Source organism: Nansenia antarctica (assembly GCF_963989245.1).
Source record: "Nansenia antarctica genome assembly, chromosome: 2".
Lineage (NCBI taxonomy): Eukaryota > Metazoa > Chordata > Actinopteri > Argentiniformes > Microstomatidae > Nansenia > Nansenia antarctica.
In genome coordinates this window covers 19,628,983-19,643,605 of record NC_137675.1, presented here as the reverse complement: position 1 = coordinate 19,643,605, position 14,623 = coordinate 19,628,983, and the positions used below count along the sequence as shown (strand labels likewise).

The 14,623-nt window shown below is 45.4% G+C and overlaps 1 protein-coding gene across 1 annotated transcript; it reads left to right on the top strand.

The window, feature by feature from the left end:
* Nucleotides 1-10,808: 10,808 nt before the first annotated feature.
* On the top strand, nt 10,809-14,623 carry LOC308149915 (actin-binding protein IPP-like; the record flags this gene model as incomplete). Its single annotated transcript, XM_080522793.1, has 9 exons — nt 10,809-11,178; nt 11,497-11,708; nt 11,951-12,170; nt 12,307-12,462; nt 12,767-12,934; nt 13,206-13,343; nt 13,433-13,555; nt 13,815-14,032; nt 14,414-14,623. The coding sequence occupies 9 exons, from the start codon at nt 10,809-10,811 to the stop codon at nt 14,621-14,623; spliced, it is 1,815 nt and encodes a 604-aa protein (XP_080378919.1).

Genomic DNA, 14,623 nt, shown 5'->3' with positions numbered 1-14,623 from the left:
CATTAAGTGTTACCAAAATGAATACACATATTGGTCAGGGCTGTCATACCCTTGTATTTTGAAACGCTCCATGAGAAAGAGACACCACCACTTGCGGATCCAAGGCATGTCCATCTGAAATAAATTACAGTGACGCGGATAATCTTTAGTCCATAATGTATTCCTTCTCTTCGAGATGAATAGTATGGTGCAACATAAACATTATTTTAACTAGTCTAATTGTTCTGTGGTTAAATGGTATTCTAACTTACCTCATGGAACTCAAACCCTGTGTTCAGGACAAGGGACAGGGTGTACTGGAACAGACAAAGCGGAAGGCAATTTTATTCATAATGTTGACAAAAGCCGGCATGTAATTACCCCCCCCCCCCCCCAAAAAAAAATAGACCTTACCATAAGCATAAAAAACCCACAGTCATTTCCATGGAGCTGGCGTGGTAAGTTCCCCATATCATAGCCAGTTTTTTCAGTCCAGGTCCCAGGGTCGATTTGCTGTGCTAGGTTGCTATAGAGAAATATACAATTATTGAGAGAAGGATATTATGTGTTAAGTAATGTAACCATTACAATTATTCAGTACTGGTGGACAAAAATCTACAGTGGCTGTCACATGTACAGTATGAGTCACATCAAAATGTAGATTGAGGTTTCTTCTGTCTAACACAGAGTTAAAATCGGAGTTAACATCACAGATAGATGTTAATAATAATAAGATAAAATGAACAATATTCTTTTGAAAGAGATACATGTGACAACCAATGATGACATGTAATCAGAACATAGCAAAACCAGAGGCTATAGGAACATAGCCAAACAATTAGGGTTGGGTATGGTTTAATTTCTTTCAATTGTGGTGCCAAAAAACAAATCAATACTTTTCTAGTATTATACATGTTGAAACCAGTACCACTCAGTACTCTGTTCTTGATACCCAACCCTAAAAATCATGCACACAGAGGCTTTAGGAACATAGCCAAAACATACTAGTATGTACAGGCTATAGGAACGTAGCCATAATGTAATTTTATATGAACTTGGCAACCGATATGTCTTATCTGTGGACCTAAACAGGACTCTGTAATCCGCATCTGCAAACCCGTATGGATGGTTTGCGTACTGAGAGTCCAAGAGGAGTAACTCTCTCCGCAATGGCTGCATGATCTATAATGCGGCAATAGGTTACGAGTTGCACAACAGTTAGTCATTAGGACAAGGAGTAGAGCTGGATTTCATTCTGTTGGAATACACATTATTCAAACTGCACAATAACCATATATACTCATATCATCTAATGACAGTAACATAGCCTTACACAGAGAACGTAGTGGTCCGGCCCATTTGCATTGGTCCAAGCTGGGAAGACTAAGAAGTCTTTCATGTCTAGATCATTCTAACATGAATGAAAAAAAGTTGTCATTATACATAAGTACATTTTTAACGGAATACATGTTATGCTGTCTAACAGCATTAATATTTTTAACAGCATAAATGTTGTTATTTTATGTACACTGACTTACTGGAAAGTCAAGCATGGTGGGTGGTGTAGTCTTCCATGAAGGAACTACGAACATGTCCGCTATATAAATGTCTTTGCCCTACGGAATAAATGACATTGAAATACAAATGGTATAACAATGCATAAACAATTGCATTGTGTTTCATTTATGCTATAGTCTTTTGTATAGATTGACTTACATGTAGCCGAGCTACTTCTTTGATGATTGTCATGCAGGCATTCCCGATCTGCAAGAAACAAAACTCATCAGTGAACAAGCATGAAAGCAAATACAAAATATGCTTTAACCTTCCTTGTGTTCACCTACTTCCCACTACTCACAGTTGAATCCATGTGTCTTTGCAATCCCAGGCTCCAGAGTTCTTCACGCACCAGACATATGGGTCCTTCTATATTCTTCCGCCGGCCGTCCCTTGTCCAGGACGTAATTGAGCTGCGAATAACAGTTATTAATTATAATTAGTTATTACCTATTGATTTATTTTGAGTCAGATAATGCTGTACTGTATACTTTGACTAAGAATTTATATTTGGATTGATTAGCTTACCAGTTGTTCCTGGATAGGATTCCAATCCTCGTCCCAGAACTTCTTTGTCGCTGCTGTTATGGAGGGCACAGTGGGGGCTGCTGCCACGCCTGCCACGCCAAGGGTCTCTGTCAGGGGCACAGTGGGGGCTGCTGCCACGCCTGCCACGCCAAGGGTCTCTGTCAGGGGCACAGTGGGGGCTGCTGCCACGCCTGCCACGCCAAGGGTCTCTGTCAGGGGCACAGTGGGGGCTGCTGTTGGGGGCACTGCTGCCACTAAAAAAATATAATGGAGATTTCCAGTCATTCATGTTAAGGCATGTTTGAAAAATCTAAATCATGAATTCCAAGAAATTCCTGATCCTGATATGCTGTGAGCCTCTAGCCATACAGAAAAAAAACAAGATGACAGGACAAGAACACCCCCACCTCCACCCCATTACTCACCAAGTGGTTCATCAGTGTCCATTGGAGCAGTGGCAGATGTGTCTGACAATACTGGGTTTCCTAAAAATAAAATAAATATTTCAACAATACTGTAATTAATGTGTTGCATTTTGATATAATTGCATAGCAAAACTAAATTTGGAAAGTTACCCAATACTGCCTGGCTGTGGATGTTCATTGCTATATCCTTTGTTCCAAAAGCCTTTTTGAGGTCATCCAGTCGTCGTTTGTTTTTGTTCATGTTATCGTGGTGGATGATATTCCTCATGAGGAATAGATGGGTTGATGGTAAACTCATGTTTAGGAAGTAGTTGGTTTTTTTCATCCTTGAAAACAACTGTTCTGCTACTTGACTGTTTATTTTTCCAGCAAGCTGCGGGACCAGGCGAAGCTTCCGAAGAGCATCACGGTCATCCTTTGTGTTATCTTCATGGAATCTGTCATAGAGAGCATAATGCTCTGCTGAACCGGTGATTGGATGGCCACCACTGTCTGGGACCAGTTTCTTACTGTTCAGCCAAGGTAGTGACACCTCGTACACAGGTCTCTCTCAGAATCTCGGTGTCAACGAGAGAAAGAAAGTCAACGTGGGCATATAGCTTTTAACCATCATCACACAGACCACACGTGTTTTTAACTGTCAGGGGTGTGGAATGTTGTCTGGGCACAAACAGCCACGCTCTCCCCGGCCTCTGTCCAACACCACGCCCCCTACAGCTAACCAGGAAGTGTTCCAACCCACGTGCACAAACACTTCCAGAGACACGAATTAACTTTGGTCTTTCTCTGCTGATCAGTCTAGTGTGTGCAGCAACATGGCAGACAGCACGGACGCAATGAGTTGTCCAATCTGTCTGGATCTACTGAAGGATCCGGTGACTATTCCCTGTGGACACAACTACTGTATGGGCTGTATGAATGAATGAATGAATGAATGAATGAATGGTCTTTATTGTCATTGCTACAGTACAGGTACCAAACAACGAAATTTAGGAGGGGTGGCTCCCCTGGTGTTAGGAAAGAAAAAAGAAAAGAAAAGAAAACACTTTTTAAAAAATCACAAGAAGGGAAGGAGCTGGTTTACATAAATAAAGGCTATGTACACTATCCACTATACTATACTGTACAGATAGACGACTAGGGTTGTCATATTGCACAATAGTGTTATTTCACATTTATTTAAAGTGTCGCAGTTTGCAGGCTTGAAATGTACATATTTGTGCCTCAGCACTACACCTGATTTTTTCAGTCCAGCAGCTGCCATCAATCCGTCCAGACTGTCCAGGGCCCAGAACCTAGGTCTTTGCTGTGTTCAGTGCCTGGACGGCCCTGTGGTAGAAGCTGTTCTTCAGTCTGTTTGTCCTTGCGGCCAAGGTCCTGAACCGCCTTTTCGAGGGCAGCCTGGTAAAGTGTTCGTACCCAGGGTGGGTCGGGTCCCTGGAGATCTTGGAGGCCTTCCTGAGACAGCGTGTGTTGTACAGCTCTTCCAGAGAGGGGAGGGGGGCGCCGGTGATCTTCTGTGCTGTTCTCACGACTCTCTGTAGCGCATTTCTCTCCGCTGTTGTGCAGCTGGAGAACCAGTTGCAGATGCCGTAGGTGAGGATGCTCTCCACTGCGCCGCGGTAGAAGGTCACCAGTATCTCCTGCTTGCTGTGTTCCTTCCTGAGGACTCTCAGGGTGTATAGCCGCTGTTGTGCCTTCTTGATGGTGGCTTTTGTGTTGTCCTTCCAGGTCAGGTCATCCCGCATGTGCATCCCCAGGAATCGGAGGGTTGAGACTCTCTCCACGCTCTCTCCGTCGATGAGCAGGGGCTGGATCTCGGACTTTTTCCTCCTGAAGTCTACGATGATTTCCTGGGTCTTTGACTTGTTCAGCAGCAGGTTGTTAACCTTGCACAGCTTGCTCAGTTGCTCTACCTCATCCCTGTACGCCGCCTCGTCCCCCCCCGAGATGCATCCCACCACGGTGGTGTCGTCTGCAAACTTTACGATGGAGTTGCTGGGGTGGACGGGGGTGAAGTCGTAGGTGTAGAGGATGGGGCTTAGCAAGCAGCCCTGGGGGGACCCAGTGCTGAGTCTGAGGGCTGTGGAGGTGTGGGGGCCCACCCGCACCCTCTGGGGGCGGTCGGTCAGGAAGTCCTTGATCCATGCACATATAGAGTGTGATAGACCCAGGTCTAGTAGTTTGGTCACTAGCCTGTCTGGAAGGATGGTGTTGAAGGCGGAGCTGAAGTCCACAAAGAGCAGTCTCGCGTAGCTGTTTCCCCTCTCCAGGTGGGATAGAGTGGCGTGGAGAGTCGTCGCGATGGCGTCCTCTGTGGACCTGTGGGCTCTGTAGGCGAACTGGTATGGATCCAGGTTGGGCGGGAGGCGTGTGAGTATGTGGGCCCGGACTAGTTTCTCGAAGCACTTCATGATGATTGGTGTGAGTGCCACCGGGCGGTAGTCGTTTAGGCAGCTCACCGTGCTTTTCTTCGGGACTGGGATGATAGTTGAGGTTTTCAGGCAGGGTGGGATGGTGGCCTGGGACAGGGACTGGTTGAAGATGTTGGTGAAAAGAAGGTGTTCAGCTTTCCCGCCAGCAGGGGGTCGTCCTCTGCGGCTGTGAGCCTGTTGGCTCTGAAGTTTGTCATCTGCTGAACCCCCTGCCACATCCGCCTGGAGTCGTTGCTCAGGAGGCATTCCTCAATCTTCTCTCTGTGGTCTGCCTTGGCCGCTTTGATTCCGCGCTTTAGGTTAGCCCTGGTGGTGCTGTACAGCGGTGTGCTCTTCCCTGCGAAGAAGGCGTTGTCCCACTCGTTGATCAGTTTTTGGACCTTCCCAGTCATCCATGGCTTCGTGTTGGGGTAGACCCGGACCCGTTTGTCCACGGTGACTGAGTTGGTGCAGTTCACTATGTGGTTCAGAACCGACGACGTGTACTGTTCCAGGTCCTCATGCTCATATTCCTGCCATGGGGTGTCATTTAGGCAGATCTGCAGTGGAGCGGACCCTTCTGGCCAGGTTCTGACAGTCTTAGTGGTGATGGGAGCACTTTTCCCCATGGTAGTGTATGCTGGGATCAGGAGGATTGACACATGGTCAGACATGCCTAGATGAGCTAGCGGACTAGCCTTGTAAGCACGTTTGATGTTGGTGTATACCTTGTCCAGTGTTTTTTCTCCTCTTGTTGCACATTTCACATGCTGATAGAACTTGGGTAGTACTGCCTTCAGGTCGACATGATTGAAATCTCCTGCTATAATGTGAATTGCCTGTGGGTCTGTGCTTTGTTGACCACTGATGACGTCATATAGCCGCGCCAATGCTAGGCTACCATCCGCGCTAGGCGCAATGTAAACACATGTAATGTACACTGCGTTGAACTCCCTCGGGAGGTATGTGGGTCGGCATTTAACAGTCAAGTATTCCAGGTCTGGGGAACAGTGGCTACTTACAGTTTTCGTGTTTAAGCACCAGCTATCCTTCGTTGATATTATGATCCCACCTCCGCGGGACTTGCCGCTGAGCTGCGTGCGGTCAGCGCGATGTAGAGTGCGGCCCTCCAAGCTAATCGCGGAGTCCACGATAGTGTCATTTAGCCAGGTTTCAGTAAGAATAATCACACAGCTATCTCCCACGATGTTATTTTTGGCAACTTGTAGTCTCAGTTCATCCATCTTATTCGTCAGGGACCTGACGTTGGATAAGAAAATACTCGGCAAAGCAGGTTTGTCTGGGCTCCTCCTTAGCCTAGCTAGCAGGCCTGCTCTGCATCCCCGTCGTTGCTTGCGGTCCTTCCGCCGGCGTTTGCGCCTCAGGGAAGGGACTGAGTACCAAGGTTCTCCCGGTAAACGGGCGATCTCGTGATAAATCCTTTGTTGCTTCAGGAACTCCGCTGTAACTGTCTTCTCGTTTTGCGTGCCAACTTCTAGTAAGTCGTGCCTGCTGTAGGTACTATTTACACAACCGTTCCCTATAAGTACTAAAATAAAAATGTACATACAAATGCACTTAAAATCACTAAAGAACACCAGTTTTGAAGCCACTCCAGCCGCAGCGACTAAGCACGCAGCCATCTTGTTTTACATTATTACTTACTTACTTGTATTAAGGGCTGCTGGGACCAGGATGATCAGAAGGGGGTCTACAGCTGCCCCCAGTGCAGACAGACCTTCACCCCAAGGCCTGTTCTTATGAAAAATACTCTGTTGGCTGAATTGGTGGAAAAGAAAGAAAAGAAGACACGTTCCCGAAGAAAGAAACAACAAAAGAAGACAGGACTCCAAGCTGCTCCTCCTGCTCACTGTGATGCTGGACCTGGAGATGTGGATGACATGTCTGATATCGTCATCAAGCAAGGCCACTGAGAGGGGAAGTGATGACAGGACTGATACAAGGATCATCTCTCTTCAATTTCCTGTGCTCTCTTTTTAACTGTCTTTGAACTCTGAGCCTTTCATGTCAAAGGCACCAACGCATTTATTTTTCATGTTCGAGGAAGATATTTTTTCTTGAAAATTGATAGTGTCCCTTCAAGATGACGTCTTCTATGACTGAATAGTGTTTCACCCACTGTCTTTTCTATTTAACCTGTATGTTGGCTGCTCCACATGTGCAGATCATCTAAATGCACAATGTACACAGTTGAATGTGTAAATAACAAATAAACGATTTTTTTCCACATGACCTGGAAAAAAAAACTAGGTAGTAGTAGGGGTTACTCACCGAATCCATTGCATTGCAATATTTTGGCTTGACTATCGAGTGTGTCATTGATTTTATTTTTTTATTTTCAGAATAAAAGTCTGAACATTTGGTCGGTTGCCAACTCTTTCCCGCTTTCACCAGCTGCTGTCGCATATGATATAATCAGAATGTTCTATCTCTCTCTGTGAATGTGTTTGTAGTGAATAGAGTGGATGTTTTCCTGCCACCAGAGCCCAAGACCAGAGCCCAGTCCTTAAAATGTGAGTCTCTTTATCCTGAAGTAGCGAACATTCTCTCTCCGTTGATCCTCTCCACACACCCTGAGATAGAACTAGAGAGCTCTAGGAGAGGGAGAGACTCATCAAAGACAGCCTACATATCTGACTCTCTTTATTTCTCTGATCTGGTCTCTGCTCTGCTCTTCTCCCAGATTCCTGTTGGCTCACACTGGACCCAAACACAGCAAACAGACGCCTCTCTCTGTCTGAGGGGAACAGGAAGGTGACAGGGGGAAATGCCCAGTCATATCCTCATCATCCAGAGAGATTCACTAACTGTGCTCAGGTGCTGTGTAGAGAGGGTCTGTCAGGACACTGTTACTGGGAGGTTGAGAGGAGAGGTGAGGTGGTTGAAACAGCAGTGTCATATAAAGACATAAACAGGTCAGGTCGTGACTCTGGATTTGGATATAATGACAAGTCCTGGAGTTTACGCTGCCAGAGTGATGGTTATAGATTCATACACAATAATGTTGACACTGCAGTATCAGGCCCTCAGTCCTCCAGAGTAGGAGTGTACCTGGATCACAGGGCAGGTAGTCTGTCCTTCTACAGCGTCTCCTCTGACACAATGACTCTCCTGGGTTTTATATTTATAGAGGGTCCAGTGTGAGCTGGAGTAGAGGTTCCCATAAGAGTGATGCTTTATGAACAACTAACCAGTGATTTGGTCTTTAAAGATATAATCAAGTGTTTTGTGTTGAGTGTCAGTAATGCTGTACCCAGACCAGTTGTCAATACAGGGTGTTGTGTTGCATGCCAGTAATGCTGTACCCAGACCAGTTGTTAATACAGGCTGTTGTGTTGCATGTCAGTAATGCTGTACCCAGACCAGTTAATAGAGGCTGTTGTGTTTAGTATCTCACCCTCAGTCAGTGGTGCTGTTCCCAGATCAGGGGTCTCATGTATAGAATGTGCTCATGCCCAGATCTGATAGTGAATTATGCATACGTTGAAAATGATACATAATAATAATTATGATTTATAAACAGATCCATGAAAGGTGTGATTTTGATTATTTAAAAAAGAAGAAGAATCTTATTTTCATTTGCTCTACTATATTCGGGTGATTGTGAATAAATACTGTTTTTATAGCTACACTTTTTGTTGTTGTTTTGTTTCACCCTTCAGGGCTTCAGTACAAACTGACACTTTGTATGAAAACTAAACCCATTTAAAACATCTTCCTGATTCTGGATTGTTAGACAACACTGAACCTTACTGAAGCATCCCAGGGAAACACACATGACTGACCCCAGACCCGCGCCTAGGACCACCTTTCCCTCCTCTGGACCACAGAGCCTTCCTCTCCTCCTCTCTATATGTCCTGGTTCAGAAGGAGAGAAACAGCTGTTGATGCTCCCCTGTCTTAACTGCTCCTTGGTTGGTGTTTTCACAGAGAAAGTGATGATGATGGGTTAGATGAGTATTAAATAAGGGTCTCAGTCTCTTAAATGACACAGCAAAGGTCTCTCAACATCTCAATCTTGATATATCAAATTGAATATCCTATGCTTTCTGTCTCTGATGGGTTTTTACAGTGATAGTTTTACCAGTGACTTATTCACCTGTTCATTGCCATTATATAAAATGTCCTATAGATGGCAGTAGAGGACATCTTATATTGAATCAACCTTTGCCTTTGAATGACAAAATAAGTAAATTATGATTATATAATGATTGGAGCACTTTGAGCTGCAACGTTTGCAATAAAAAGTGCAATACAAATAAAAGTTATTATCATTATTATTATTATTAAATCAATACAACCTAACTGTGGTTTAATGTTGACCAATGACAGATCAATACAACCTAACTGTGGTTTAATGTTGACCAATGACAGATCAATACAACCTAACTGTGGTTTAATGTTGACCAATGACAGATCAATACAACCTAACTGGCAGTTGGTTTCCATGGGGATGTGTTCACGCGCACAGCAAGTTTCACCAGTTTCCGGATTTTTTAAGCGGTCGAGAAAGGTAAGAGAGATTTTCCTATCGTTTTTCTTATATGAATGATTCTCCCCACATGAATAAAACATACCTGGTGATCAACTACAGCTCGCTGGGGACATGTGGGTGTGTTCTGACAGACTATTATTGGTGAAACGATGTTAAATTTAGTTTGGGGTGTGACGATGCTAACAGCTAGCTGTGGTTGGCTGAGGAGAACGGTGGGGGCGGAGCTGGATGCGGGACTAGGCGGAGAATCACCCAACGTTTAGATTTCAGTGAACCCCTCAAGATAATGTTGCCAAACAATTTGTAAGAAATCTGACGAACATAATGTCAGGCTGACACAATACTAAGCAAGCAGCTTAGTGTGTGTGTGTGTGTGTGTGTGTGTGTGTGTGTGTGTGTGTGTGTGTGTGTGTGTGTGTGTGTGTGTGTTTGCGTGTGTGTGTGTGTGCGCCTGCGCGCGTGTGTGTGTGTGTGTGTGTGCGTGTGTATGTGTGCATGTGTGCGTGCATGTGTGCAGGGCACGCGCGCAAGAGAGGGGGGGCTTGGGAGAGGGTGAACCTCTATCCAGTGTGGGCTATAGCAAAACATTGCTGAATTTCATACATATTTTATTACATCAGAAGACTATTATTGTGTGTAATTTCAATTCTTATCTTTCAGATACTTAGTTACATTATTAATGGAATGTAAAAACTTTGACTCTCAATATCTCTGAACTGCCCTAAACGGAGATAGAACCTTATCATTCTAAGCTCACGACACCTAAACAACTGATGCTGCTGCACATCTTGTAAAGATAACATGTTCTCATGTTATTATACTTATTTAGCTACAGCACAATATGTCTGATTTTAGCCCACCTAAATATACAAGTCTGTTATTCTGCAGCTAGACTAAAACTATGGATTTAGGCTGAACTATTGTGGAAATTATGTTATTACGCATTGCTACTTTATTTTGTTTTGGTGAAATTTGCTTAAGGAAATGTGTCATGCGCAAGTTTGAACCAGATCAGATGATGATGTGTACAAAAATAAAGACTATAATGACACAAATGGATCTGTTGAGAAAACAGTTAACAGTCTCTACATAATGCATCAATGGCACTCAATAGGGACAAGCACATATCCCTCACAATGTCTTGTATATACAAACACTCAAGCTGAAGTCACGATTAAACAATAGCACCACATCTTTGCTCCATGTATTACTATGACTTAATGAACTATGAATAATTTAATGTGACTTTTGAAAGTGTGTCAGTCACAGTCATGTGTGTCATCCTTTTTCGCCCTAGAGTCAGATGACGTGTCTGCTTAGAGAATCTTGTGCCATGAAGCTGTAGGCGGGTGGACACACCACAGCCCCTGTCTCTGTGACTGAGTCACCATGTCCTTAATGGGTCCACCTCGTTCCCCACCTGCCTCTACCTCCATCTCTTGGAGTAGCAGCCATGGTGACACCGCTGCTGCTGTGGGGACTCTGACCAGCCCTGAGGAGGCTCTCTATGCCTCTGACCGCTATGCTCGACTCATACTGGCCCAAATGAACAAGATGAGGCTCCGCACAGATTTCTGTGACGTGAGGTTGAGGGTGGGTGGACGGGTCTTCAGTATGCACAGGTTGGTCCTGGCTGCCAGCAGCCCCTACTTCTCTGCCCTCTTCTCCTGGGGGATGAGTGAGGCTGACAAGGAGGAGGTCCAGATCCTGGGAGTGGAGGCCGAAGTCTTCGAGGTCCTGCTGGAGTTTGTCTACACAGGTCCTGACAGGATACATGCTCTCCATCCACAGACAGTATCTACACAACGATTAGAGAGAAAGATATATTGTTGGTATCATTCATGCATAGGACATTAGTTCATTCATTACACTAGTGTGTTTATGTATTTAAGGTCCTTTCTTTAGCTATTATTCTCAGTCAACAGCCAATGTTCAGAAAGCTAATACACATGAATTGCACCACCATGTTATATAGCCTAGGTGATGCTTATTTTGATTGATGATAGGATAGCTTCTTTGTTTGTGTGCATCTCTCTGAATGAAGTCTGAGCTGCTTGCCCCCCCCCACCCCCCCCAGGTATGATCAACGTGACAGTGGAGAACATGCAGGAGCTGATGGTGGCAGCAGACATGCTGCAGCTGAGTGAGGTGGTGTCCATCTGTGGAGAGTTCCTCAAGGGCCACATGGACCCATCTAACTGCGTTGGTGTCTACCAGTTCCTGGAGCAGATCGCCTGTCTGGACATGCTGGAGTTCACTGAGAACTACATCCATGTCCACTTCCTGCAGGTGCAACATTCTCTTTCCTTCCTCATCCCTCATCCCTTTATCTTCCTTTTCTATAATTTTAATATTTAAGTTCCTAAATGACTTCTCCAAGGCAGGATCTCTCTCCTTACCACTCATTTTAATCTACTTTGTATGTAGCTATGACAGAAACGAATATCCCATCTTTAAATCAGTAAAAAAAAACGTTCAAGCCAACACATAAAAACTCAAAGAAGAAACTCAAAGAAACTCTGTCTGTCTAGATGTGTGTGTCTGATGAGTTCTGGGGCCTGTCGAAGGACCAACTGGTGAAGCTGTTGCGCAGCGAGGAGCTGAGGATTGAGGACGAGTACCAGGTGTTCACGGCAGCCATGGACTGGCTGCTGCAGGACGTGGCCAAGAGGGAGAAGCATGTGGTGGAGGTGCTGGATCCTGTACGCTTCCCTCTGCTCTCCCCACAGAGACTCTTCAAGTACATCGAAGGTAGTTGAGACCCACAGTACAGTTCAGAGGCAGTACACAGAGAAGCCTGGAGCTCACCTTGACGACTCACGACTTGACAGCACTGGATGATTCCATGCATAAACTGACCGACTAGTCATTTAATTTCTCCTTGCAGGCATTTCTGACTTCAGCCTGCAGGTGGCACTGCGGACTCAGCTGAGGGAATACACAGAGGTGACCAAGTCTCCCAAGGAGAATAAGATGTACAGTCTGTTACAGCCTGCTAGGATGAGGCCCAGAAGAAAAGCCAGGAAATATCTTTATGCCATAGGTAAGCCTCTGTGGTAAACTTTAAAGGGGCAGTCTGGGATTGGTATATACATTTTTGGACATTTAAATTAATGATTTGTAGCCATTAATTCTTGAGCCCAAGCATACATAGCTCAGTCTATTAATTTGAGATGTGTTAAATTTCTCCAGCCCCATCCCTCAGCTGTTTACCAAAAAAAGTGGCGAGGAGACCTCTTTGTTGTTCCTGTAAAATCATTTGATTATCAAGTTTCAATACAGCCCTCATCTCCCTACGTTTGCGTAGTAAAAACACTCTCACGTCACGTCTGGTTTCGCCCTCTCAGGAGGCTTCACTCTGCTGCAGAGCGGCCGTTGGAGTGAGAGCAGAGCCCTCAGCTGTGTGGAGCGCTTTGACTCCTTCAGTCAATACTGGACCACTGTGTCTTCCCTGCACCAGGCCCGCAGTGGGCTGGGTGTGGCCGTGCTGGAGGGCATGGTCTACGTGGTTGGAGGTGAGACAGTGCACTCAGTCTGTCTGTCTGTCTGTCTGTCTATCTGTCTGTCTGTCTGTGAGAGGTAGAAGTAGAACAACTTCGTTATACACAGTGTAGAAATCAACAGATGGTGGTCCCTCAAGTTCATGAGTAAAAACAAAAACGATGTACAAGTGCCATAATGCAATCACAGTCATACTGTATGCATACATGTTTGACATGTCGATATTTCACAGTGGAATTTCCATTTGACATAATATAATTGTGCTTTCCATTTGCTATTTCCCAGGCGAGAAGGACTCCATGATATTCGACTGCACAGAGAGATATGACCCAGTGACCAAGCAGTGGGCGGCAGTAGCCTCTTTGAATTTCCCACGCTGTGGAGTTGGCGTCTGCCCCTGTCACGGGGCGCTCTACGCACTAGGTAAACACCAGCCTGTCACTTGGGACATGCAGTACATGGAAGTAGATGTGAATAGAGTATCATGTGACCTCACTACTGTGCTCTTGCAGGTGGTTGGAACGGATCGGAGATTGGGAAAACGATGGAGCGCTACGACCCGGCAGAGAACAAGTGGGAGATCATCGGAAACATGGCGGTTCCACGATACTATTTTGGCTGCTGCGAGTTACAGGGTTAGGCTCTCCCAGAGATCACTAAGGAACCTATGATTTAGAGACTAGCATGCTTATTCAGTGATAATTAAAAACAAATAAAATAAGAAGAATAGGAAGAAATGTATATATATAGTACATGTACAAGCAAAATGTAATACCATATTCACACCATATTTACCCTTTGATCTTAATGAACACTCGTAATGTTATTGTAATGTTATTGTTAGGAAGGTCCTCTGAACCAACTAGATCTGTGTGTCCTTTGATCGCTCTGCAGGGTTAATCTACGTGATCGGGGGTATCGGTGACGAGTGGATAGGGCTGCGCTCGGCCGAGATGTACGACCCCATCTCCCACCGCTGGAGCGCCCTGCCTGTCATGGTTACACGACGGGCCCACGTGGGCGTGGCCTGCCTCAACAACTGCATCTACGCCGTGGGAGGCTGGAACGCGTTGGGCGCCCTGGAGACGGTGGAGAAGTACTGTCCTGAGGAGGTTGGAGCCTGTCTCTTGTCTGGTGTCTGTCTCTGCTGTCACACAGAAGGCTTCACAATTAGTACAATTAGTTAGTGTATTGGACATTGACCTTTGACTGAACAATAACATGAAGGGGATACTTCACAAAATACATGTTAACTGACTTGGTCCATGCTAAATGATGGTCGCCTATAGGGGGAGGGTGGTGCCTGTATACTTAGATAAAGCCGCAGAGTCTACCCAATTGACTAAAAGATAGACTAAAAGGTTAGAGAGCTGAGATATTTATGTCAAAGATGGTTTTTTTCTATGAATCGCAATAGATGAGCATGTATTATTGACTAGTACAAAGACTGTGACTGTGTGTCTTTTAACCATAATGTGTCTTTCCTTCCACAGGAGAAGTGGGTGGAGGTGGCACCTATGGCGGTGGCGCGGGCGGGGGTGTCCGTATCAGCCGTAAATGGTCTGCTCTACGCTGTTGGGGGGCGGGCCACCAACAGAGACTTAGTGGACTCAGTGGAGATCTATGACCCCCACCTGGACACCTGGACTGAGATCGGCAACATGATCACCAGCCGCTGTAATGGAGGGGTGGCCGTCCTCTGA